The 26,265-nt window shown below is 45.4% G+C and overlaps 1 protein-coding gene across 2 annotated transcripts in view; it reads left to right on the forward strand.

Moving 5' to 3' along the window:
• Nucleotides 1–23,109, forward strand: part of LOC148024328 (putative protein phosphatase 2C 45) — a 100,518-nt gene extending 77,409 nt beyond the window's left edge. For both annotated transcript variants that reach the window (XM_087693946.1, XM_087693947.1), the window contains exons 9-13: nt 526–588; nt 796–875; nt 22,217–22,302; nt 22,375–22,459; nt 22,653–23,109. In XM_087693946.1, the coding sequence (XP_087550072.1) occupies nt 526–588; nt 796–875; nt 22,217–22,302; nt 22,375–22,459; nt 22,653–22,764 (426 nt within the window). In that variant the 3' untranslated portion in view covers nt 22,765–23,109. The remainder of the gene's footprint in view (nt 1–525; nt 589–795; nt 876–22,216; nt 22,303–22,374; nt 22,460–22,652) is intronic.
• Nucleotides 23,110–26,265: the final 3,156 nt, after the last annotated feature.

Consider the following 26,265-nt stretch of genomic DNA (forward strand, 5'->3'; position numbering starts at 1 on the left):
TCTTTCTTGCACCAACCTTGCCAATGACCGTGAAGCAGACAAACTTTTGCCAAAATACATGCGGATGAACTATCTTTGTGCAGCAAGTATGAGCTTAGAGCCTTAGCCTTTACTCCTGCAGTAAATTTCAAATGAACGGTTTCAAAGGCTTTTGCCACATCTTCCTGTGACAAAAGATCATCCTGCATTGTGTACTTTGCATACTCAATACGCACACCCATATTGCAGATATCTTTGATAATTTTCTGTCAAAGTTGTGAAACTAAACTGGGCATCATGCAAACCTTTGTGTAGAATGTTCTCATGTCTTCATGCAACAATTTTAGTAACCAGCACATAAAATGCTTGGCGTAAGAGTGATTGGTCTCCAATTTGAGACATTTTGACACAATTGGTTTTTATGCACAAGCTCTTTCTTTAAGAAATTTTGGCATGTTCATAAATTCAGTCTTATAATGTAGCGTTTCTTCCTTTCAGTTAGACTAGTGTTTTAGTCTACCTAACACTGAATTTGTTCACTCACAGCCAAATGTAGAAGCAGAAAGAAAGCGAATTGAAGCAAGAAATCCAACACCGAAGAAGCCACTGGTACCACCGCTGCTAGATTATTTCCTGTATATAAAGCTTTTGCTTTGTATGAACCTGTTTTGTGATAGTTAGTCCTACGTAGAGGGATACAATACCTCCTCTAGAGCCTGTTTGAGTATCTGATTCAGCATTAAGACCAATTGAAATTGATATAAAGATTGGTTTAACACCATAATCAGCGGTATGAAATCTGTTGTTGCTTTCCAGGTGATTAATGTTGATGGAACTTGGCGAGTTGGGGGCTTGCTTGCACTTTCAAGAGCCTTTGGAGATGCCTACTTAAAAGAGTACCAAGCATGACATTTACTGCCTGTAGGGAAAAGGACGTCTTAATTCAGTTACTTACTGGTAATTAGATATAGAGAAAGTGTCATTAGTATCTACACATGGGTAGCAAATGGAATGTTAGTACAGTTTGTTCCTGGTAATTACACCTGCTGACATTACTGTCTTCTGTACTGCCCATTTGTGCCTGCGCTTTGAGTTCTCATTTTGATGATGAGAAAAAGTAATTTGGAGCACTAACAAAGATATGTAAGCCAGTAGAATATAAATCTTCAACTGTCTTGGAAGTCCGATGTGCTCACAGATGGTTCTTATAGATCTGTCAGCCAGCACAATATTCACATGAATTTATAGATGCACACTTGTATTTCTCAAACCAGACTTCCCTTCCAAACTTCCTTCTCTGTGCCTTAGCTGTTTGAGGGCAAACAGCATCAGGCTTCCATGCCCAAGGTGTCCAGTCCAAGAGCATCTACTCCCTTGGAGCTAGTTCATCCAGATTTGTGCAGCCCCATGTGCACGGCTTCATTCATTGGTTGGTGACTTATCCAAATATGTTTGGGCCTACTTTTTGGAGTCAAATCAGAGGCTTATTCTCGATTTTGGGCAATGGGAGTGGAAGACCTTTGTTGAAAAACAATGTGCCTTCAGGGTTCGAGTTAAACCAATTTTGAAGAAGAGTTTGCCTCTAAAGAGTTTGACAGGTTTCGTAAGCAGCATGGAGTTTGATAACACACATATGCTTTGATAACCAGCATTCTAGAGGATCATGAGTCTACCACTCTTGAGGGAGGCTCTTGTAAAGGAGACATGGTGTCATGCATGTAGGAGGAGCTCAGTTTCAGCAAGTGGAATGAGACATGAGAGTCAGCTTCACGTCCCCAAGGTAGTAGATCATTGGTTTGAAGTGCTCTTCAAGACCAAATACTTAGGAGATGGCACCTTGAACAAGCATGAGGCAAGGCTTGTTGCTAAGGGTTTCATGTAGAAGGCAAGATTGGACTGCTTAGAGACTTTTGCTTTGACGGCTCAAATGTCTACCATTCGGATTGTGTTAGCTCTTGCAGCCCATTATCATTGGCTCATATATAACATGGACATAAAAGTCCATATTTTTTGAATGGCATTTTATAAGAGGAGATTTATGTTGATCTATTTCCAAGCTCCAATGTGTGCAGCAAGCACGGTTATATGTATTGTATGCAAAAGGCTGTATGGTCTAAAGCAAGCTCCTAGAGTTTAGTGTCCATGGATTGACCTCTTCTTCCTCAAGCATGATTTTAGGAGATTGGATCATGAACCCAATGTCTACTTTCTAGTGGAGGGTTAGGATTGCGTGCTTATCATTCTTTATATGGATGGTCTAATCTTGATAAGTTGCCATACATAGAAGATAAAGCCTGCATAAGAGATTCTTAGCTAGGGGTTTGACATGACCAACCTTGGCATGCTCCACTTTTTTCTTCGTCTTTACATTTACCAGCTATATCTTTGCTACATGAGAGAAATCAGAAGGTTAGTTAGATATGATAGTGGTTGAATGCCACTACCTAATAAAGTTGTAAAAATTACATGATGCAACATACAAAATTTGAGCAAAGAATAGAGAGTACACGGAAAATAAGAGAAAAATAGAAACTTCTTTAATTTCAAACAAACAGATACAAAGATGGCTCTATCTACACGTGCACTTGCATTGTGAAGCTTAGATGGCAATCTAAACAGATAATAGGGGGAGAGCTTAAGGATAGCTGAAGAAACTTTGATTGGGTAAAATATATACTGATGATGGCCTTGGAGGGATCTTTCTTTTATAGCCCACGAAGTCGATCAAGTCGGCCTATCCAACCTACCATATTATAAACCTCCCTAATCAATTAGGGAATATACTCTTTACTGTCAAACTGTGGACATTGCCCCCAGATATCCCCGTTGGGGGGGCTCTAGCCTCCATGTGACCCTCCAACCAAAGGCCACTTCCATCACCCTATGACCTCAAAATAGAGGTCCCTAACAACTTTCACACCCTCACAACTTAATGTAGTGTGCCTTTGGTTGTTAATAGCTTAACTACTCTATCTAATCCAAAGGCTAGACCCACAAAAGGTCACCTCTTTGCTATCCGGTGACATAGACCTCTACAAGTTAGGACCTAACCAATGTTTGGCTCACACATGGCTTCTTCTCATAATGGGGGCCTTACAACTTTGAGCACCATGGATCATTGGTGACACATTATGAGGGTGGGGTATCGAGCATATCTAACAAATTGGGTGGGAGGAACCACATCTCCTCTTTTAAGGAAGTCACCCATTGCAATATTATTTATGCCAATGTGTCCTTAATCGAAGATTCCCATATTTGGACTAGCCATCTAGCCTCCAAAGCCTTAAGGTAATACATAACCTTTGGTCTATCCGATTATAGAAATCTTCTGTCAATTGGCTTAGGATTCAAACCCACTCTCAATGTATCGGTGTTGCATCGACACTGAACTGGTTTTCTCTAGCAAGTGTCGATTGCATTTTCAACACCCCTCTCTAGCCACACATTAGTTGAGATCCTAATGCTACCCAAGTTTAGCAACTTGAGGTTTGATATCATGTTAGAAATTGGGTGGAGGGAAGCACACCTTCCCTTCCCAAGAAGTCAACCATCCTAGTATTGATCATGCCAATGTGTACTTTGTTGAGCTAAAACACACTTTTCAGCTGATTAGCATTCTTAAACAACCCCAAAATACACTTAATTAATGAAACACCCTAAAAATGGGAACAGTCTGAGAGAGTTTCACCGGTCCCCCAAAAACCCTAATTCTTTGGGGCACCCTTCAACATCTATAAATAGACAGGCTGGCCACATTCAGCCTAATCCCTTTTTGTAGGTTTCTCACCCTTGTGTGCAGATTTTAGCCATCAGTCTACCTCCACGTGGCTGTCCAGCCTTTGCAACTGCTGCCACCTCTCCATCAGCCCTTGCAGTGCCTTGGCGCCTTCCTCCTGGCTGTTGCCCACTATCTGGTGCCATCCTCTAGGTTACGTTGTGAGACGGATCGAGAATTCACATCTCACAGTTCGATTGTTGGAAGGTGCCAAGCCTTTGTTTGCTCGAGATCACAAGCACGAAGAAACCAAACACTCAAAGAACTCAAAACGATATGATTTATTGATTCACAAAAGTTGATTACACAAACTCGAATTCGTTCAACTACTCAATGCTCGGAACAAATTCTAAACACATTTCAGAGTTGTGCTCGCACTCCATGATGCTCGCTCCAACTCTTTGACTTCAGTACATTTAACATGGTAGTCCACTGCAGTCACACAATTATAGTGCTTGAACTTGAAGCAATGAATCAACACATAATAAGCTCTCAGAACCAGTATAGCTGTCAATACAATAAAAACCGGTGTGTATTGGAGGTAAAACTCTATTCCAAATCCAATATGCTGAAGGCCTTTAACAATTCCAAGACTTCAGAGCGCATTCATGTTAAAGACAAGATGAAGAATGGTAAGCCAAGCTCCTCTCGTTTGTTTCCTTGTCGTGGAAAGGTAACAGCAACTCTCAAAAGCTCCAAGCTTGCATCTATCACACACCCTGCAGCAAGATCAACAGTTTTCAGTAGAGTTTGCCATGCTTCAACTGTGCTTTCTCTCCATGAGTTGTTCTCTGTTATTCCACAGAAGTCCGAGTTGCGAGACAAAAGCTTCACCTGCGCATTCCATTCTTCACTACACCAAACAGAAGAGATCGACCAATCTTACAATCATGGCATTTCCTGGTCAGCAATCAGACTGTCCCCGTTTTAAGCTGGCTGTCAGGAACATTCACTCCAGGGTTTTGGCTTTGCATATCCTCCTTTTGCTTGAAGCGCTGTGGAGGCTCTCTAATCCTGCAAGCAGTGCAAGTTCGTACTCTCACTACATGGGAGTGGATAGCACATGAGACACAATACTGCATCTTGTCATATAGTTTAGGCAGAGTGTACCCATCATAAACACAAGCTTCTTGAACATCTCGAACAGCAGCTTGCTCTACAATATTTCTGACAAGGAACTGCTTCACAGCCTTGTCCTCGAGACAACAACAACCGCAGTTGGAACACCTGATTGGGTTGGTATCGCCTCTGCCATGCTTGTTGCGGCCTCCATTTCTGCCCTTACAACAGCTGGCTTGCTCCCCCATCCAGTGCCCCTGTTTCGTTAAGATAGTCACCCTTTTCTCGTGCATACCCTCTCCAAAAAAGCAGAGTCTCCCATGAATAGCATTGGCTCCCAGAATATCCAAAATGTCGGGACTTCACAAAAAGAGCCAAACCTTTTCGAGATCCCGGACTCCAGCAAGACCAAAATAGACTCGCAATTCAAGACAATCCGTGGTAGCTTTGAAACCAAGAACTCAGTTTATCTCCATGATTGCTGCAGGAATGTTCAGCTCATTCAGGAGCTACCAAGTCAATTGATGCATCAAAATCTTGCCCACAAAGAAGACCACTTTCAGGAAGCTCTAAAGTAACTGCTAGATCAGAACCCAGCGATCCCCTCCAAAGTGCATTAATCATGTCCCGAGGCCAAAATATCATCCCGTTATTCTTCAGGTGCCATATTTTTGTAAATTTTGTGCCAGGAGCAATCTTTGTGCCATCAGGTATATTGACATCCTTCAGAAATCTAGCATTTGGCTTGTTCTTGCCAACTTCTGGTGAAAGACGTTTCATCAACTGACCACTGAATGGGCACTCAGGCTCCCATACGTTTGTGTGACGACCAAATGATGACCACCAAGGAGAACCAATAGAAAACCTTGGCGCCCTCAAAAGCAACCCAGACCATAGACACGAAATTGTGTACCCTCGGGAGTCACAACCTTCTGATAATCACTTTTGTTTCCTATGCCTTCAAAACAACTTGAGCAAAGGTCATAGTTCTGCACCCTTGTGGATTTATATTGTGGACCTCAGATTGGATGTATCCAGCAGCGATCACACTTTATTCCATGATGCACATAATCATTAGAAGAACTTGCATTACTCCTTATTATATGATTCTCTGGAAAAGGTACTGGAGGTGTGCTGTTTACATTTTTAACATTTTCATCCTTTGCAAGTGAATGTTGAAACCTCTGGCCTTGTTGTCCACAGTCTTGGTGCAAAAATTCTTTGAAACACTTATGTACTAATTGTAGCAAAGTTGCAACAGGCACCTCAAATATAAAGATTGTGCATGTATACGTAGGAACTGTCTGATTTCATCCACACTAGCCTTAGGTAAGACAGTTTTCAAAAACGCCTCAGTACTCCTACTTTTTATGAAGTTTGGAGGAGCTAGCAATGATTTCTCCTCGTGAACTTGCACTTTCAAGGTCAATGGATTCAGGTTCTGAATAAAGAAAGCATCTAAAAGGTCTTTATCGTCACCTAAAGTTATGATATCATTATCCTTGTCAACATAGGTGATAACAAGCACTGAGGCAAGAGAGAGATTAAACAATTGTTTAATCTTAAGCTCAACTTCCTGTAAAGTCAAAGAAAAGGAGACTTCATCAACTGTCTCACAAGCAATCCATCTCCAAACAGTGTCCTAAAGGATGCAAGGAAGTTCCTGTTTGAAAAAGCCAGTATCTCAAGGAACTCTTTGGGTTCAAGACAAGATAATCTACCTGTCTTGCTAAACTCATCCACGCCACGCATTGCCTCCACAGAAATACCACTCTGAGAGAAATCAATATGTTGTGTTCTAGATTCTGTAAAGCAGCCATTAAGCATGGCATCAAACGCAACTGAAAGGGCATCCATTTTCTGCCGACCACAGATGACTGTCATCAGAACTCTCTGAAGTGACTTCGCAGTGGTGGATGTGCAGCGTCATGACAATGTTTGGCATCCACTTACCATCGCTAGCATCTCCACCATCTCTTGGTGCCTGTGTTTGACCCACATCAGCTAGGCGTGAGTTTCCACACCCTCCAACTGCTTGCGTTTGGGCTCCCTTTGCTTGGCAACAATATGGTTGCTCGCCTCTCCATTAGGCGACATCCTTCAACTTGCATTTGTACCCTTCTGGAGCCGCTTGGCATTATCTCTCTCTTTTGCAATTGTTGCCTCAGTCTCCTCAGCCTCCTTGCATCAGCCTTTTGCACATTTCTCACTCCGCACTACTTGTACAAAAGCAAGTCCTCCAAGGTGAGAAAAAGAAATAAACGCATGAAAAGGATTCTTTCAATGCATTTTAAACACAAAAGCTTATTCTAATATACATGCATGGGCAATGTGCTCACCCGTGCATGGGGGGAGATTGTACCCATTCTTGTGTCATGCATGCTTTCTCAATTCTCTTTTCTCTTATAATTTGTGTTTCTTTCAATTTTGGTTAATAATTGGTTGTTGTATGGTCAAGGATCTCAATGAAATATCCCAATCCAAAGTAACAATTAGCCACTATAAATAAACTAAAGGAATGGATCAAAGTAGCACAAGAGGAATTTCTAGTATCCAAGGTAGCCATGGAGCCTCTTAGTCTCCCCATCCTTTCTTATGCTTCTCATACATAGGGGATACATCTATAAGAAATCATCTATACAGGGTGTGTTCAAAGGGTGTAAAGAAATATCATTTCGTTATATGCTATAAGGCCATAAAATAACTCTATTTACTTTACTTAACTCTTTTTTTTCAAATTGTAATTAAAAAATATCTTTTGTAAATATAATCTGGTAAATTTTACTAAATAAAATAATTCTTTGAACTCATATGGTATCTTACATGTTTTATAAGGTGCAACCCTTGAGCCATACTTTTTCCCCTGCTTCACCTCTAGGGCTCGGCAAATCTACTATTGATTTGCTATATTTTGGCTACTAGGCGTGTGAACATGAGCCTATAAATCCAAATGATGTAGGATTATTTGTGTGTTTGAGTTTTGCGTTTAGGGTTTGAGTTTTACTTTTTGTGTCTATGTCTGTCTCTTTGTGTTTTTGTTGTGGTCGTACACTCTGTATTTCCTCAGCAAACCCTAGTTGTTTTCTTCACATGGTATCAGAGCCGGTGCTCTTGTTAAGAGTAGCCTACAGATATTGTGGAGAGCTTGGTTTTGCGCGAGGCACACAATACGACTCGTAGCCGAATCACAATGTCACAGACATCCTCTTCTCCAAGTCCTATGATGTTCTATCAGGCTTCTCCATCACTGGAGGCCATGAGATGACATTATGGACTCAGTGAGGAGGACAACACTCCACCTTCACCGTCATTTTCTTTTTCTCCTTATATTCCAGATTTCACCCACATTGCAGAGGAGGACTTTGAGGAGTACTATCGTAACAAGTACGGTGATGTTTACACCCCTCCTACTAGTTTTACTCTTAGACTGGTTGGTGAGGCTGGCCACCTCTCTGATCATGGAGGATATACGACATTCGAAATGTCTAGTGATCCATCTTCATCATCTAAGCCAGGTCCAGTGTCAAGTTTGTACAATCCTTTTGAGTTGCATGAATTAAAACCCTCGCTTGTTTCTTCTTTTGAGGTATAGTATCCGGATGGCTTTGCGTATGTGAACTTTAATAGAGGGGGCTCTCAAAGCAGACATAATCTAGGTATATCTACAGCTTGTGTTTTATTTGAGCATGTAATATACTCTTCTCAATTTCCTCCCATCCCACCCTCTTCTGCATCACACCTTGATTACCTCTCATCATCTTCCCAAAACCTTGGATTATTCTCTACCTCCACATCACACACACTAGCGGTTGGATCTTTCATCTTCGCTCCTAGTACTATCTCAATTCTCTACCTCTTTGTATCTTGGTACTTCGTTAGGGGGACTGTCACCCTTTAACACAATGCCTCTCACCTTTCTGCAAATGGGCACATCCATAGCACTTGGGACGATTGTGATGGACATCCCTCTCACTATCCCCAGGTTCACATCTCACATGACCACTCAGACACAAGGGTTTCCATTTTGAGTTTATGGTGTGTCTTCACACTCTCCTTGGGTTACACCTACATAGGGTTTCCATCTTTTGCTCCACATGTTCTCATCCCATCTCCTTGGGTTACTCATGTGGCTACCATGCCTATGCCTTGTCAGCCCATCCCTACCTATGGATCCACCTTGCACACTCATCGTATGTCTGGTGGGCACTGTGGGGCCCTTTCCCGAGTGTACTCCACTCTCCCATCCTACCCACATTACACTTTCCCCCATTATCCCTCACCTAGCACTACCACTCTTGTTACAAAGCTCAAAAATGCCTTCACGAATAAGACTCGTTTTAACAGGTCCTATTTTACCACTTGGTCAAATTTCATGCAACAAGTGCTTGAGTCTCAGGGTCTTTGGGACCTTGTCGTTGGTCTAGAGCCTATGTTGGATCCTTGACTAACTCACTGTGACTACATTTGTCAATGGAGAGCTCGCAATGCCACAACCAATGTTGAGCTGATATGTAGGGATTGCTTCCTAAGTTTCACTCTCAATTACAATACTTTCTGCTTGTTTCAACGTGTTGGAGTCACCTTCTCAACCACTATGCAGCTAGAGATCGTACTAGGCACATAAATCTCGACTTTGAGCTTCAAGAGTTCTCTATTAAGAAAGGGGATGATGTAAAAGTCAAGTTACCTGAATATAGGCAGTTACTCATGGAGTTCACCACTATTGGACTCTCCAAAGTCAGACGACGATCGGGTTACATTCTTCTTGAATAAGTTACCTAAAAAATACGTCAATTTTATCCAGTACATCATCTCACAACCTAGACTATCGACCTCTACGAGTTTGAATGCCAATTCTTGCGTTAAGCGAGGCTGCACAATCAAGTCCACAAGAAATCCTCATTACAACCTTATTCTAAGTAGAGGGGGTTGGTTGCCTCTTCTTCGAGAGGAAAAATCAAACAATGGCAAGAACTTGCAAGATGGAAAGGCAAGCCTATCCAATGGTGACACCTCTTTCTCTGATGGAACCAAAGAATCAATACCTATTTGGTAGCAACTTCCTGAGAAAAATAGGTTTTGCGCAAATTATCAAAGATCCGGTCATGTGGACGAGGAGTGTCGCTCCAAGGCCCGAGGTCTCCCAACTAAAAAGCCTTAGCGGACCGTTGCGATTGCAGAGTCTAGTAGGGCTACACCTCTTGCTTTTGCTTTATCTGCTCTCTCCGCACCAGTTGTTGCTGCTGGACATGTGGCATGTGGACAACCTCAGAAGATAGTCTCTTTCACTACCCTTGAGGGATTGTCTGATTGGTCTGTAGATTGCGATCCCATTACACTTCATACATGAAACTCACCTCCCTCTCCACCTCGTCTTGGCAGAGATTTGCTACTAGATGTATGCGATGGTGACCACACTCTTAGACTAGCATGTCTCTAGGTCCCTTAGGATACCCTTGGTCAACCTAGCACTTTTTTTTTTGTACTCTTCAAGTACGGCCTATAGGATTCATTGTCCTTAGCTTTTCCACTCTCATGCCTTTTGCCACATTTACTCACACACATATACATTCATTGCATTATACTTTTAGTTAGTTTTGTTTTGCTTTGGAGCATCTCACTACTGACCTCTGTGCTTGCAAATTCTCATCTCTTTTGCAGGGTTTTGTATTACAGTCAGGCTAACTTGCAGGTTTTTTTTTTCAAGTAAAATATGGCTGATTATATTACTCAAAAAAACTAATTACAACAGAGTACTCATGCTCAACAGACAAGCTGGAGCTAAAGAAAGTCACAAAAACATCATGTATACAAGCCTCTGAAGGCGGTTATTTTTTTCCAACAAAACGTGGCTGATTATATTACTCAAAAAAACTGATTACAACGGAGTGCTCATGCTCAATAGACTAGCCGGAGCTAATGCAAAGTCACAAATACATCATGAATACAAGCCTCTCAAGGCGGTCTAGGGGGGATGGGGGCAAGAAGCCATGGAGAGGGGGGGTGTATCGCCATATGGGGCTGCCTGCCTACATCACGAAAAATAGGTCCTGGCCACCCTGGGTATGCATGAAATGACTACGGAGTTCGTGACGAGCCCTGGACTCGCCGTACATTTGATCCCAACGGTCGCAGAGGGAGTGGATGATGGAGGTCCAGAGCTCTGCTAAGGTTGCCTGTGCTGAAAGTCTCTCTCCGTTGAAAGTCTCCTGACACCACGCCTTCCAAATATGCCATCCAGTAAGACTCCCTATGATCTCCCATACCTCGGAGCGGTCTGCTGTGGGCTCCAGTACCTGAGGGATGGGTAGAGCCTCCAAGCCAACCACTGTGCATGACCTTGCCTCGATGATGAATATTGTGTCTTGCATCCCGACCTCATACAGAAGGTGACGGCCTGGCTAATTGCCTGCCAACAGAAAGCTCCCCATGAGATATATCCAAGGCTGGGTGCTATACGGCGAAGGATGCGGCATACTCCTCTCCACACGAGTTGCGCCTCCTCACATGACCAAAGGCAGTGCTTTGGGGTTTCGAGAGGCTTCTGTGCGCAGCGCTTACAACCTCTCTCCTTTTGCATCTGGGCAAGCCAACTTTCCACTGCCAAGCCTCCATGTGCCACCAGCCATAAGAAGTATGATATCCTCCTCGGCCTCCAGCTATCCCATAGGCGGTGCGCCAGAAGGTCCGTTGGAACGGCTCCGTGATGCTGTCCTCCACCCAGTGCCTGCTACGTGATGGCGCCCATCCATGTCCTCCTGCATCAGTACGTGTGTGCCAATCTTGGTAGTGTATTCCAAGAACCTCGGTGGCTTCTTGGCGACTGCCGTGGCCAGCCATAGCCACTCTCGTGAATCCCACACCAGCTCATCAAGTGATCTGCCCTCCCAAATCCAAAGCCGCCACTCCCTGAGCTCCTTCTAGAAAACATAGGGGTCCAATCGCCATGTCTTCCCTTGAAGGCCCACCACCCGAATCCTCCTCCACGAAAGGGCAACTAACCCCTCATCTTGCTGCCTCTATCAAGGGCCAGACGCCCCCCCTCATGAACTGTAAAGAAAGTCCCCTGCAGGGCGCCGCCCACTCTACCTGCCACCTATAGGGGGATGCCTGCTGGTGAGAACCTAGCGGCCCATACCTCCTCGGGCTCTATTGGTACTCGTATCAGGGGAGCAAGCCACTCCAGAGGTATTACTGCGTCTATCTCCTTTCGCCTCAACTCCACTCCTCTCTGACAGCCTGATACTCACTGCAGCACCTCCTCGTCCATCATCCTGTACAGCTCCCTCCATGTCCTGATGGTACGAGCCGGGCCGGCCTCCCAACCAGCCCACTAGATGTGGGGGCAATCGCCAATGTGTGCCCCTTCCCAATCTTTGACCTGGGGATTCCAGATCATTGGCTGATGGTCTATCTCCTCGTGGCAGCCTAGGGGGCTTTGGATTAGGGCCTTACAGAGGCCCTGCCACACGCAGAGTAAGCTGCGTAGGAAAGGTGATCTGGGGGGGGGGGGGGGGGGGTGTGATATGGGCTGACGTGAAGATCCATCTCAGGGACAGCCTCCACTCACCGCCAAGCTTCGGTCTACAATCGTAAAGACCCTCCTGCAGTAGGACCTTCTAGGTCTGCCCTCCGGGTGTGAGGCCGCGTACAACTAGCTTGCCCAAGAGGGCCATACTCTGAAACTCTGGGTCTATGATCCCGAGCCCTCCCTCTGACCAATGCCATATGATGGTCTCCCACGCCACCTTGGCTCGGGAATCCGTAGAGCCGTCAGACTTGGACCAAAGGAAGTTCCACACTAAGCGGCAAAGCTACACTATGCAAGACGAGGAGAAGCACCAACACGAGGCGATGTACCAGGCCGTCGCTAGGAGGACTTGGTTAACCACCAAGGCTCGACCGGCTAGTGAGAGACGAGCCATGCTCCAATAGATCAGCTTTCTTCGAATAGAATCGAGGACTGGAAGAAACTGCTGGGCAGGAGTGATATCGAATCTCACTTGGAATCCTAGGTACTGGAAGGTCTGCCCTCTACTGACCCATCTGAATCCAAGGTGGACACCCCACTTTGTGCTAGAGTTCGGGTCTATGAGGAAACCAAGCAACTTTCGCCAGTTGATTTTTTCTCCCGTTGCTGAACAGAACGCCTCAAGAGCCAGCCTCACTCTCTCCAACATCAACTCATCGTCCTCTATGTAGAGTGTTGTATCGTATGCATACTCTGAGTCTAGCAACTCAGTCCCCTCTCTCAGTGGAAGTCGGAGGCTGCGTAAACCGCTCACACGGGACTTGAGGAAGTGAGACATCGCATCTACAAATAGTAGAAACAGGTACGGGGTCAGCTCTCCAGTCGAAACTCCTCCCCACGCCTACCACCTATGAGAACCCTGCTGGTGACCGATCTATAAAGTGCGAAGAGCCCGCGAATCCAAGCCTGTGGAAAACCCAACCTCGCCATGGTGCCCTCTAGGAAATCCCAGTCCACCCTATCATAAGCCTTCTCGAAATCCAAGAGAAGTACGGCTAGTCTCTGCCCACTGTGGTGAGCCCACTCTGTCGCCTCAAAGAAGGTAAATACATTGTCCAGGATACTCCTATCCTAGACAAAGCCTGTCTGTGTGTCATGGATAATGTCTGGCAACATGGGACATAGTCGCCTACCAATCATTTTTGTCAGTGCCTTATAGAACACTGACAATAAGGTGATTGGTCTCCACTAGGAAAGCTCCAATCAATCTCCCCCTTTGGGGAGAAAACTAATAAGGCCTGCCAAAAGACTCCCTAGCATCTGTCCTGAAGTGAAAATCTCCTGGAAGGCCATCAGTAGGGGGGTCCTTCACCACTTCCCAATAGGTAGTAAAGAAGGCCTTAGAGAGGCCATCCTCTCCCGGGCATTTTTGCCCGTCTTGTGTATGGAAAGTCTCTTCTAGTTCCTTCTCTGTGAAGGGGGCTAGGAGGGAGCGTCCCATCTCCTCTGTGATGAGGGACGAGATGTGATCCCAAACTTGCTGCCTACATCGTTGTCCTCTAGTTGAGGCTATCTCCTGCTGAAAAAGGCGACCGTAGTAGTCAGTGGCAATCTCCATCACCTCGTCCGGGCTAGAGCGAGTCCTCCCATACTGATCTCGAAGGCTGCGTATTTACTGTCCTGAGGTGCGAGGCTGGTGCACCTGGAAAAACTCCTTGCACATGGTATCCCCCTTTCGTGCCCAGAAAGCTGCTGAGGTGCGGGAAGAGAACTCTAAGCGTCTGTCCTCTAGGCCCGCAATGGCTACTCGCGCTTGCACTCCTGTGCATGGAGGGTGGGATCTCTTGGTGCCTCCTGTAGTAATCTCTTCGTGGCTGCAAGGTCCCGCCGGAGTGCTCTCTCTTCTGTGAGAGTGCGCTGCGGAAGAGGGAATACGAACACGGAGGGAGAGAGAGAGAGAACGCAGAAAATAAGGAAGAGAAATCTGCATTGACTGAAATGAATGCTGAATACAAACGAGAAGGCAGAAGGAGACTGATCAGTCCCTGCACGCAGCCCACAGCGTCAGTGAGGGCACCAAATCAGGCTGATGATGATGGCAGCATCACCATGGGGGAGAAGGAGTGTCGGAATTTGCAAGAAGACAAGTGATCAAGTGGGGAGGGGGGTTGCCTATAAATAGGCAAAAGGACAAACCCTAACCCTAACCCTAAAATGGGTGCAAACCCTAAAAATGCCCTAAAATGGGCACCCCACATCAGTGACCAAAAAAGTGGCTGGGCAGCCAGTGGCTGCCCACTAAAAGAGGCCAAAAAGAAATACACATCCTAAGACAGCCAGTCAAGAGTGACTAGCCTCCCCCATCATAACATATGACAGACATGTTAGAGCTCCTAATGTCCTAGTCTGACTCAGACTGAGGCTCACAGGTAGGAGATGACAAGGCATGATAAACATGACTGCTAACACCCCCTCTCAGATCCTAGATGTTGCTGAAGGCCGAAGAAGAAATAGAGCGTGGGGTGGCAAGAGGAATGCCAATGTCGATGAAGTCCGCTGCTGAAGGAGCTCCTCACGATCCTGGGAATCCCCCTCTAAAACACTAGGGGTCAAGGAATCCACAGCCGCATCACCGAGATCGTCCCCCTCTGAAAGGGATGGGGGATACGAGGAAACCACCGGAGGAGAAGGTGGAGGATGGGAAGGAACCTGTGGAATAGAAGGTGCACAAGCGGGAACGGGTGTAGCAATAGACTGCCTCGGAGGGCCCTACATCAAAGAAGGGGAATGGAGCCTGTAAAGCCCGCTCTCCTGCCAACCTGCAGATAAGACAGCTCCTGTAAAAGAATCCTGAATAACAACGGCATGCTCGGTGAAGATCACTCGTGTGCCAAGCCTCGTAAGGCCAGAAACTTAGAGGAGGGGAAAGCCCAAATCCGGAACATGTAGGGCCTGTGAAAAGAAGCTCGAAGGTCGGTCGGTAAACAAAGGCAATGTGCCAACACCACTAATAGGCACCGATAAAATGTCACCAACAGTGACTGAACCCTCTGATGCACGGAGATCCTGTAACAAATCACCTCGGGGAGTCATATGACTCGAAGCACCACTGTCCACTAACCAAGGCTGCGCAGAAGACACTGCAGCCACAGAAGAAAGATCCTCCTCCAAAGCATGGATATGAAGGAACACTGACTCATGGGTAACAGCTGGTGTAGAGGTAGAAGAAGGCTCCGATGTAGATCCACCCTTCGCTCCCGGACGAAGGTGAGGGTACTTCTTCCAGCATTTCTCCTCGGGATGTGTCCCTTTCCCACAATGTGGGCACTTTGGTCTCTCTGAATCTGAGTCAGAGCTTGAAGAACTGTCCTTCTTCTTAGCCTTAGACTTCTTCTTCTTCTTCTGTCCTCCCGAACCTGCAACAAAGGCTCTAGAGGAGTCGGATCCACTAGCACTGACCTCTCTGAGTCGCTCGTCATGCTCCAAGACAAGCGGGGATAGCTCCTCCCATAGAAGCTGGGCACGGATCCTCGAAGTAAGAAGGCTGGTGTAGAAGACATCAAACCGAGGCGATGGCAGCTGAGTCAAGAGAATCATAGCCATGTCTTCAAAAGATATCGTCCGACCGAGGGATGCAAGCTCATCCCTCATATCCTATAATCTGTTGATGTGGTCCTTCATGGAAGGACTATCATCAATAGCGAGCATCCGCAACTTCTTTTCGAGAGATATCCGGTGGGCAAACGTCTTCTGTTGATAGAGAGACGCGAGCTTTCTCCACACGTCTACTGCAGTCTTCAACCTGTGAACATGAACAAGGACAGAATCCTGCAAACTCAGAAAGAGGAAAGATCGGGTTCTAGAATTGAGCCGATCCCATAAGGCTACACGATCCATAGAAGTCCCATCTGCGGGATCCACCTTAGGCCGGGGAATAGGAACAGAAACAAGCTCCCAAAGATCGAGGGAGTCCAAGATACACTCCACCTTGCAGGACCATAGAGAAAAGTTGGAGCCATCCAACCGGTCCTCTTTGGGCAGTTGAGGAAGTACGGGTACCTATACAGGGGGTACTAAAGGCTGCGCAGATCTTCGGCCCACTGGAAGGGGCTCGCCAAGATACATGAATAGAAGGGGGACGGGAAAGAGGAATAGACTCCGGACGACGATCCTCGTGATAGAAATCACACCTCCGTTCAGATGAGTGTCGAGACAAAAGCTCGTCATCTGAGTCATCAAAGCCCGTAAACTGATGAGAAGACATCTTCCAATCTGCAAAACACCAAAGAAAACTTTGCCGATGCCGAAGAATGACCAGCAGTAAACGCAAAGATTTGGGTGATCTCCCGCGTAAATCTCAGCTCCGTGTACTCTCCTTCGGCTCTAATATCATGTGAGAGTGCACTGCGGAAGAGGAAATACAAACACGGAAGGAGAGAGAGAGAGAACGCAGAGAACAAGGAAGAGAAATCTGCACTGACTAAAATGAATGCTGAATACAAACGGGAAGGCGGAAGGAGACTGATCAGTCCCTGCACGCAGCCCATAGCCTCAGTGAGGGCACCAGATCAGGCTGATGATGATGGCAGCACCACCACGGGGGAGGAGTGTCGGAACCTACAAGAAGACAAGTGATCAAGTGGGGAGGGGGGCTGCCTATAAATAGGAAAAAGTACAAACCCTAACCCTAACCCTAAAATGGACGCAAACCCTTAAAATGCCCTAAAATGGGCGCCCCACATCAGTGACCAAAAAAGTGGCCGGGCAGCCAGTGGCTGCCCACTAAAAGAGGCCAAAAAGAAATACACATCCTAAGACAGCTAGTCAAGAGTGACTAGCCTCCCCCATCATAACATATGACAGACATGTCAGAGCTCCTAATGTCCTCATCTGACTCAGACTGAGGCTCACAGGTAGGAGATGACAAGGCATGACAAACATGATTGCTAACATCTTCTTCCCAGCTCTGCTCCCTAGCCTATGTGGCTGCCTCGTCACCTCCTCTCTCCTATAGATCGAGTCAGGGATCCGACAGGATCGTGTGTCTAGGGCAGATGCTAGGGGGTGTAGTGTTAGGAGAACCGGGCAATGATCGGCAACCTGGTGTCCACCAATTGCCCAATCTAGCCTCCACGAGAGCCTCCCCACTCTCCCACATAAAATCTATCCAACCGCTCTAACAGGACTTCACCTAGCCGCCTATATCCCCAAGAGAAGTCCAGCGACCTCTCCTTCCTATGGAAGACAAGGTCTCTCCAGGTATCGCATGCACCTACTGCCAATAGAAATACCTCCCATGCCTCTTGCTCCTCGCCAACCTTGCCCTGGTAGTTTCTGCCTCTGCCCTGTTGGTCCTCCAACGCCTCTAGGTTGTTGAAGTCTCCTCCAATGATCCAAGAGTCCACCTCTGGGAGTCCCTCCTCGATCTCCACCGAGAACCTGCTGCATGGCCTAACCTCCGTAGGGGCATAGACATTGAGAACTCCCGGGCACGAGTCCCCAATGTCCAATCTGATCCATAAAACCCTCCCTGCCACTATCGTCCCGTGGTCTCGTACACAAGCGATGATACTCAATAGAGTTGCATACGCCTCCACTCCTGCCATGGGCACCTATGGCGTGCTCCCAGTAAGTGCGGAAGCTACCCGAGAGTACCTTTCCTACCTACTAGGCCTGGCTGGGCGTGAGCTTGTGCTACTATAGAAATAGGATGTCGATCCGTTTGGCAAGAGCAGGCCACTGCTCCTGCCAAACAATCAACTTTCTAGAACCACGTTCCCCACTGTAGTGGAGACTATTCACATTCCATGATGCAAGGTGTAAGCTCATGGGGAAACTTGTGACTGACCAAATAGGTATCCATTCGGTATGGAAGCTGCTGATGAGGAGGAGAAACTATGAGGCATGCAAGTGCGCTTTGCCGCAGGTCTGGATGGTGAACTCCAATCCCCCATGGTGGCCCTTGACCGGACCATAGGGGCGATAGATGCTCTAGGTGGTACTATCAATGCATCTATCAGCCATGCTAAGAGTTGTGACTCTGTACACTGGTAGAAACGGGCCGCCTGTGCCAGGGGCCACTCAATCACATCCTGCGGAGCTTTCCACTGTGGAGAGGCTCGAAAGATGATGCTCAAGTACGGGACCTCAATACCAGACCACCAGTTAATGTTCATCATGCAGCCAAGCTAGTGCTGCGCAAACAATGCTAGTCCTTCATCTCCTATCCATTGGGAGATGTGGTCCTCCACCTGACTCTTCAACTCCTCCTCTATCTGCGGTTGTCCAAACCCCTGAGTGGGAGAACTGAAAGAAGATGGCATAGTTTAGTCCATTCGGTGGTGCTAATAGATCGACCTTGCCCCTCCTTGACTTGCGAACCACGAAGATCCCCACCTCTAGAGGTAGTGGGAACTCTCCGCTCTCCGCAACTCTCAGGTAGGACCGTGGGTCACTGTGGAAGAACTCCTGTGGCAACAATTGTTCTTGTCTCGGGAAAGTGTGACGGGCGTCAGGGGCAGATGAGCTGGTGGCTGTGTGGGAGGGGGAGAATTGCTGGTGCGAGGAGGATGTAGGCATGTGTGGCTCATCACCTCCTGTGGGAGGAGGAGGGGTGGTGTGGGGGGGGATCACTAGATCGGGGGCGGATCGGGGGGGTGCTCGACAGGGGAGGTGGTGGGGGGGAAGAAGATCGAGGGATGGTGGGATGGTCGGAAGTACATGGCCGGTGGGGGGGGGGGTGTGGCCCTGGAAGGGGGGGTGGGGCGTGGGCTCGGGTCAATGGGGGGGGGCATGGGAGGTGGGGGCCGGGGGGTTGGGCGCTCTCAGGTGAGGTAGTCTGTGGCGCGAGTGGTGGACGTGGGGGGCTGCGGCCGTACCGAGTGGGGCGGGTAAGGGGGGCTGTGGAGTGCTCTGCCAAGGGGGCGTCGCTCGCCCTCCTGCTCCCTATTGTCGAGGTTGTGTTTGCGGAGCTGGCTACGGCCCCCCGTGTCGTCTCCCTCTCTGCTGTCGTCTCTGCACCCATGTGAAGCTGTCAGCATCCACCTATGGGCCTGTCAATGGATCCGCCTTGGCTCCGAAGCATGTATAGCCTACTGCCTAATGCCCAAAGTCATGGCAGCGCAGACACTGCCCTGGTTGCCGAGTCACAGTGACCTACTACCTAAAGGAGTGACCTCCAACCTCTATCTCCAGGAACTTGGGTATACTCTTTGTGTATTTTATGGCCACTCGTACCTTGGGGACTCCTACAGCTATCACAACATCTGCAAAGGAGGCAGGGAGAACTGTGCCGAAGAGCCAACCAAAGTCCTCCACTAATTGGCGGTACTTTACCACCAGTCCAGGAAAAAGTAAAGTGACTGGGTGTCTAAGAAAACTGCTGTGGAGCTCAAATGACTCCACTGTGAATCCGTTTTACCAAGGGTTCATGTGAATGACCCCCTTCATGGAGACACAGGGCAAGCTCTCCACTAACTCCCGAGCTGCGTCCACGAAGGTGAGACAAACCATGAAGATCCCATGGCCCATGAGGACTGCCTCCACGATCTGCGCTGTGCCAATGCACAGCGTGGAGTGGAGCCAATCCTGAAGCTGGGCCCTGGCTGATTGGAGAGTGTCCTACTACCTGACGGAAATTTGCTATTTCTTTAAGCTCTAACTCAGTGGCGCCAATGGCCAAGAGCTGTTCCTCAGAGAGGACAACGCGCAAGGTGTTTGACTGGGGGACACTCGCAGAATTCACCGGCGTCTGACCAGAGGTTTCCATTGTGCTTCCCTACTAAGAACCTACCAAACACATTGCTGTACTGCTGGAGGGGGGGGGGGGGGGGGGGGGGGAGAGTTGCTGCAAATGGAGGGAGCAATCAGGGGAGGGGGTGAGGGCGATGGCAAGGGGGAGGGGGGGACACCCTTTAACATCTATAAATAGACAGGTTGTCCCCATTCAGCCTAATCCCTTTTTGTAGGTTTCTCACCCTTGTGTGTAGATTTTAGCCATCAGTCTACCTCCACGTAGCTGTCTAGGCTTTGCAACTGTTGCTACCTCATGCATTACTAGGTGCATTTTTTCTCATGACCGGTATCATAAGTTTGATACTTCATGCAATCTCAAGGATTCAAAAGGAGTCAAGTGGATTAGTGCTTATATACCAAGAAGGCCGCAGATGGCAACCTTATTATATTGGTTTTGTATGTGAATGACATGTTGATTGCTGGTAGGGATGTTCATGCTTTGGACACATTGAAGCAGAACCTACACAACAGTTTTGACATAAAGGATCTTGGTGAGGCAAATCACATTCTTGGCATGCATATACTCAGGGACATATCAAAAGATCTTCTTTATCTATCACAGCAAGTGTACATATCCAAGCTTTTGTAGTGTTTCAATATGGAAGGGGAGAAAGTAATTGGCATACCATTGTCTCCATATGTGAAACTCTATGCACAAGACATCCTTCATTTGATAATGAAAAGGTTGAAATGGCCAAGATTCCGTATGCTTCAGTTGTGCGTAGCTTGATGTATGCTATGGTTGCTACACGTCCTAATATAGCATTTGTGGTGGGAGTGGTTATTAGCAAGTACACGGCATATCTTGGCAAAAAGCATTGTGAAGTAGTGAAAGGTATCATAAGATGTCTTAAGGGCACAAAGGATTTGTGTATCTGCTTTGGAAAGCAGAAGGCAACTGTTATTGGCTTTACAAATGCAGACTATGTTAGTCATGCCGACTGCAAAAAGTCTACTTCAAGGTATTTATTCATCTTCATGGGGGGGGGTTAGTTTGCTAGATTTGCAAGCTATAGAAATGTGTTGCATTGTTTACCAGAGACATAATATGTGGCTGCCATTGAGGCATACAAGGAGGCTTTATGGCTTTCACATTTGGTGGGAGAGCTTGGCATTACCAAGACCCATGTCCTCCATTGTGATAGTCAGAGTGCTATCATGCTAGCACGGAACCTTGTCTTTCATGCAAAGACGAAGCACATATAGGCAAAGTATCACTTTATCAAGAATGTACTTAATAGCAAAAGCATTGAGCTTGTCAAGGTACATATAGATAATAACCATGCAGATCTTCTCGCGAAGGGTCTTCTAGCAAAGTGGTTTGCTCATTGCTGACAAATGATGGGAGTTGGATAGTATATGTATTTCAGCATTGTACATACTCAGACTTACATGATTCTTTTCCTCAACCTTAAGGCACGCTACCTTTAGGTGGGAGGTTGTTGGGAATAAAGGGCCATCGTGCCTTTTATATGTGCACGGGTGCGAACGCACCATTAGCACTTGTACTTTACTTATATCTATCTCTAAAACCTAAAAGAGCTACACTCTATTGTACCCACACATCGTGCATCTCTATCACTCTCTACTCTCTACTGTTGCTCACGTTTTTCTCTCGATCTGCCATCGCCATCGCTGACCATTGCATCCCCACTACGCATCGAGCACTTCAAGATCAAACTTGGGATGGTGAGTGACCATAGACATCCGAAGAATAGTACCCTTTCTGGTCACTCACCATGAGCTTTTGGACCCTTGTAAGCCACTATATGGTTGCTGTAATATTGCTGCTGTACCATGACTGCTGATCTCTTATAATTGAAGCCTTGCTTTTTAGATGCTACAAAAATCTAATAAATTATTAGTCTCCAAACTTATGTACTCAATGTAACAATGTAATTTGAATTTTGAATATAGCTTAAGGACTTTCAATGCCGGTTTTCTTTTTTGGCTTTGTGATTAGTCAAAGAAGGTCGACACTGCACATTGTCATTCCTTATTAGCTCGAGTATTTCAATGTCAGTGAAGGTTTCCCTTTTTGGTTTGCAGTTGTTCAAAGAAGGTTGACACTGCAGAAGTGTATTTTGTAATTTGCCAAATATTCCAATGTCAGTAAGGTTTCTCTTTGTGGGTTGCAGTTGGTCAGATGGGAAGGTTGATGGTGCTCGTGGTGGATTTGGACTCACGGCGGAGCCAGATGTGGCTGTGGAGGATTTGGGTCCTGGTAAATGTGGTTGAATTCAGTAGTTATATAGAGACCTTCTAAGCATTTTTTGATATGGTTTCTATGATACAGAGGATGAGCTGATCGTTTTGGGAACTGATGGACTATGGGAGAAGTTGACCAACCAAGAGGTTGTAGACATCTGTAGAGCTAAAAGGTATGGCAGGTCAAACATACGCATTACATTTTGTAAATTAGTAGACCATGTCCCACATTCTTTTGAAGTCCTTAGTGCTAGTAAATACATATGCAATGTTTTTTTTCTCTTCAATTCTTTCTTCTTAATAAATGCAGTTTAGTGCATCAGAAAGATCTCTGTGCAATTGATACTCTTTGTTTTCCATGTCTAGATCAACCACCTCATCGGAAGTAATAGCAAAAGAGCTGATAAAGCTTGCCCAACAACGTGGTGTAACAGATGATTTATCGGTGGTAGTGGTTCTTTTTCCTCAAGACCTCTAGTTCAAAAATGAACTGAATTGCCTTTGGGAATAGAAGACTGTTGGAGCCTTCTCAGGTGAGCTTCATTTGGATGCATGGGCTTAAGTGCCTCACATCTTGGGAGCAACACTGCATACATTGTGTATGAAACTGTAATCAATGGGGAAAGGAGTTGATCAGTAAATCTTGCCTCTGGAAGAGGAGACTAACTGGACATGATGTATTTGCTGTCACGGAAACTTGCCCCTTGTAATCATGGGAAGTGAGCTTGGCATGCTTTGAGAGGTTGTATGTATTACATCTCTGTATGGAAATTTAACGTATATCTTCTTTATTTGCATTGCCAACAAGGGACTACTTGAAAAACATCCATTTCTCCTGCTAGACAGCCGCAAAGTTAATTGTTGGTGGGGCTTGGAGGATCATCAAATGCTGATCTGATGAAGGCTTGTGCTAAAGAAGCAAGTTAAGTTTCTTTTGTTTTTAACGGATTTGACGGAGGAGAGTCAGCATACTGAGCTCACGCTGTGCAGCTCAGCCACATATATACGTTAGGCCCTTGTTCTACTCCAGTTATCCGGCAAAAACAATGTTTCCGGTTTAGTTATCGATCATTTTGGTGGGTGTCCTTACAGACAACAGGATATTGCTAGTAACATTTCTGTTAAATAATCAGCCTTGATGACACTCCTCTGGCACCGAGAGGTACCAGCATCTACTTGCATTGTTAGCTTTAGTAGAGTTCAAGTCAGAGAAGCAGTACTCCGCCCACATGTGATATCATCAGGTAGTAGATCAGGTTTAAAATAACCATGTCAATGGTCATTCGTACTGATATATAACGCAACTCTGATTCCATACTTCACAAGTAAAAGCTAAAAATGAGGTGAATTTTAGCGTAGTGCTTTCTATCGAAAGCAGCCCGGCTATTAATTGCCAGTAGTATCTACAATAGGTTTTGGGAATTGTTCATAGTTAATTTAAAAGGAGAACAGACTACCTGGCAAAGCTATTTTAAAGCACAAAAGCAATGTAATATGAGGTATTGCACAGGTGTTGTCACAGTGCTTTGCAGAAAGGTTCGAAGGCACGTTTGATCATCTCTGTTTCAGCCACATAACATGTTCATCATCTTTTCTATTTACCAACTTTACAACGTAATATGAGCCTCAAGTAGTTACTTAAATAAACATGAGGTTACGAGCCTTTACTTTTTTGTTTGGGTTCATTTTGGTCTTTGTATGCCGCTACTTCCAATACTACACAAGCTATTTTATTCTTTTGTATAGAATTTTCAACAATACCCAACTGTGCACATAAGAGTCTGTTTAGTCTCCATACTATGCTACATAGCATGATTTAGCTTTGTATATATTTTTCTCTACACAAGTAACTTTTGTATCAAGTATAGTCAATGGCCATGGCTAGCAACAATAATGTATTCCCTATGTTGGCTATTGAGGACAAGTTGGATGGAACCAACTATCCATTGTGGGCTTGTATGATATATCGTGCATTGGTTGGAAAAGGTGCTTTGGAACATTGTATATGGAATTGAAATACAGCCTAATGATCTTTCAAAAGTTGCAAGTACAAAAGAAACAATAGAAATAGATGTTGAGAATATTGCTAATTTTACTCGAATTAATGCTAGAGCACCACCATAACCTACTCTTGAGTAGATTCATTGGGATGGCAAAGATGCAAAGACTCATGCTTTGATTGCATTGTCTCTTAAATGTACCATGATTCTACATATTCACTTTTGTAAAAGAGTTAAGGATGCTTAGGATATATTTGTATGTTTTTATCAATGAAGAAATGAGTCGTTGTTGGAGCACGTAGGGTTGAAAGTCTATTGCAAGGGCAAGAGACAAGGGTGTAGAGAGATTGAGAGATGGAATGAGATAAAAGAAAGAGAATTTGGAATTTGGAAGCTTTAATGGAGGTAGATAGAGGTGAAATCGAGTGTGACAGTATTTCATATAGCTCATTAATAGAGCAATCAATTGACAATACATTTGATTGATCTGATAGACATGCCCAAGACAAAGGCACATGCACACACTTGGGACTATAGCCCAACACTCACTAAGATTGTAGCTCAGTATGCACACTAATACGTGAATAATCTCTACTAAATACAATCCAAAAGTTGTAGATAGCACCTTAAAATTTCATGCATATATCAATCTGTTGATGGAACATGATAAATGGCACCACCATAGATAAGATACATGAATCAGGATGCATAGATCCTTGTGAATACCCTCTATAGGCCTTCAAAAGCACTTTAGTTGTGTAAGTATCATTTTATTACAGCAACAAAACATGGTACATATGCTACCCCAAATCTAAGAAAAATCTATCTTTGTTACCTATACTATGTCTACCAAAGGGAGAGATCAAGAATCCAATGGTAGATCTCAAGAGAAGCCCTATTTGAGCATCAAATCTCCATTTCTAGCGTGATGCCCTATTCTTGACTATTATTCACAGCTCAAAATTGTCCACATAAAGAGTATAAATCCATCAAAACTTCTCTTTGATGTGATCAAGGAAGCATCTCTTGATGTTCGAGACTAAGAATGAAGTGAGAGATTGCCTCAAAGACCTTAGAAGAGATGAAGATATTTAAGGACAACTTGCTGCATTCTCTTTCCCTACCTTTTTATATTTAAAATAGTCTCAATACTTGCCTCTCTTCTGTGCAATGCATGAGCCTACAACCCACTTACTTCTTTGGCTCTTTCCCCCACATTTTCCTTGTGTCCTCTCCTAGTTAATATGCCATTGCCTTTACCTTGGTGGCCATGTTGGACAACAGTCACCCAATTAGTCCTATTGGCACCCCTAAATCTATGCATTTTGTAGACAAAGCATGAACTCTTCCACAAGACAAAGCATATCCCATTTTCACACTCCATGTTAAAAATCCTTTGACATTGCATTACTATGAAGAAAATACCCTAACATAAAAACACAAAAAAACATGTACAACAAAGCACAGACTAATAGAAGAACACAGCTAGGGTTAGGGTAACTCAGAGACAATGAACTCAAAGAAAGAATGAAATGATATGACTATTGAATATACAATGATCATGCTGCAAACACACTATGCAGTGAATAAATATTGTACCTCGAACTCTTGTATCTCAAGGATTAGGGCGGAGGTAATGAGCTGGAGAGTGTGTCGTACTCCGAATAGTGCCTGATGAGTAAAGACTGCAATGGTAGACATGTTGGATTGTGATGTCCTCCACGAATGGGGTGTGGGTAGCAAATTGAAAACACATGAAACCTTCAAATATGTGATTAGGACTGAATGGAGAGTAGTATACCTATTTATAGAAAGTTTGGGGCCCCCTAAGTGGGTTTACACTTATGGGATACAAACACTCTCTAGGAATGCATTTCTTTTTAAATAAACAATGTTTCTTCCTTAATTAAGATTGTTTTGGGATTGTTTAAGTGAAGCTAATGCTAGTTACCTTACCAAGGGAGCCCAAGTGATCACCT

The sequence above is a fragment of the Lygodium microphyllum genome, chromosome 15, assembly GCF_053477565.2.
Source record: "Lygodium microphyllum isolate KBCC chromosome 15, Lygodium_microphyllum_v1.1.10, whole genome shotgun sequence".
Lineage (NCBI taxonomy): Eukaryota > Viridiplantae > Streptophyta > Polypodiopsida > Schizaeales > Lygodiaceae > Lygodium > Lygodium microphyllum.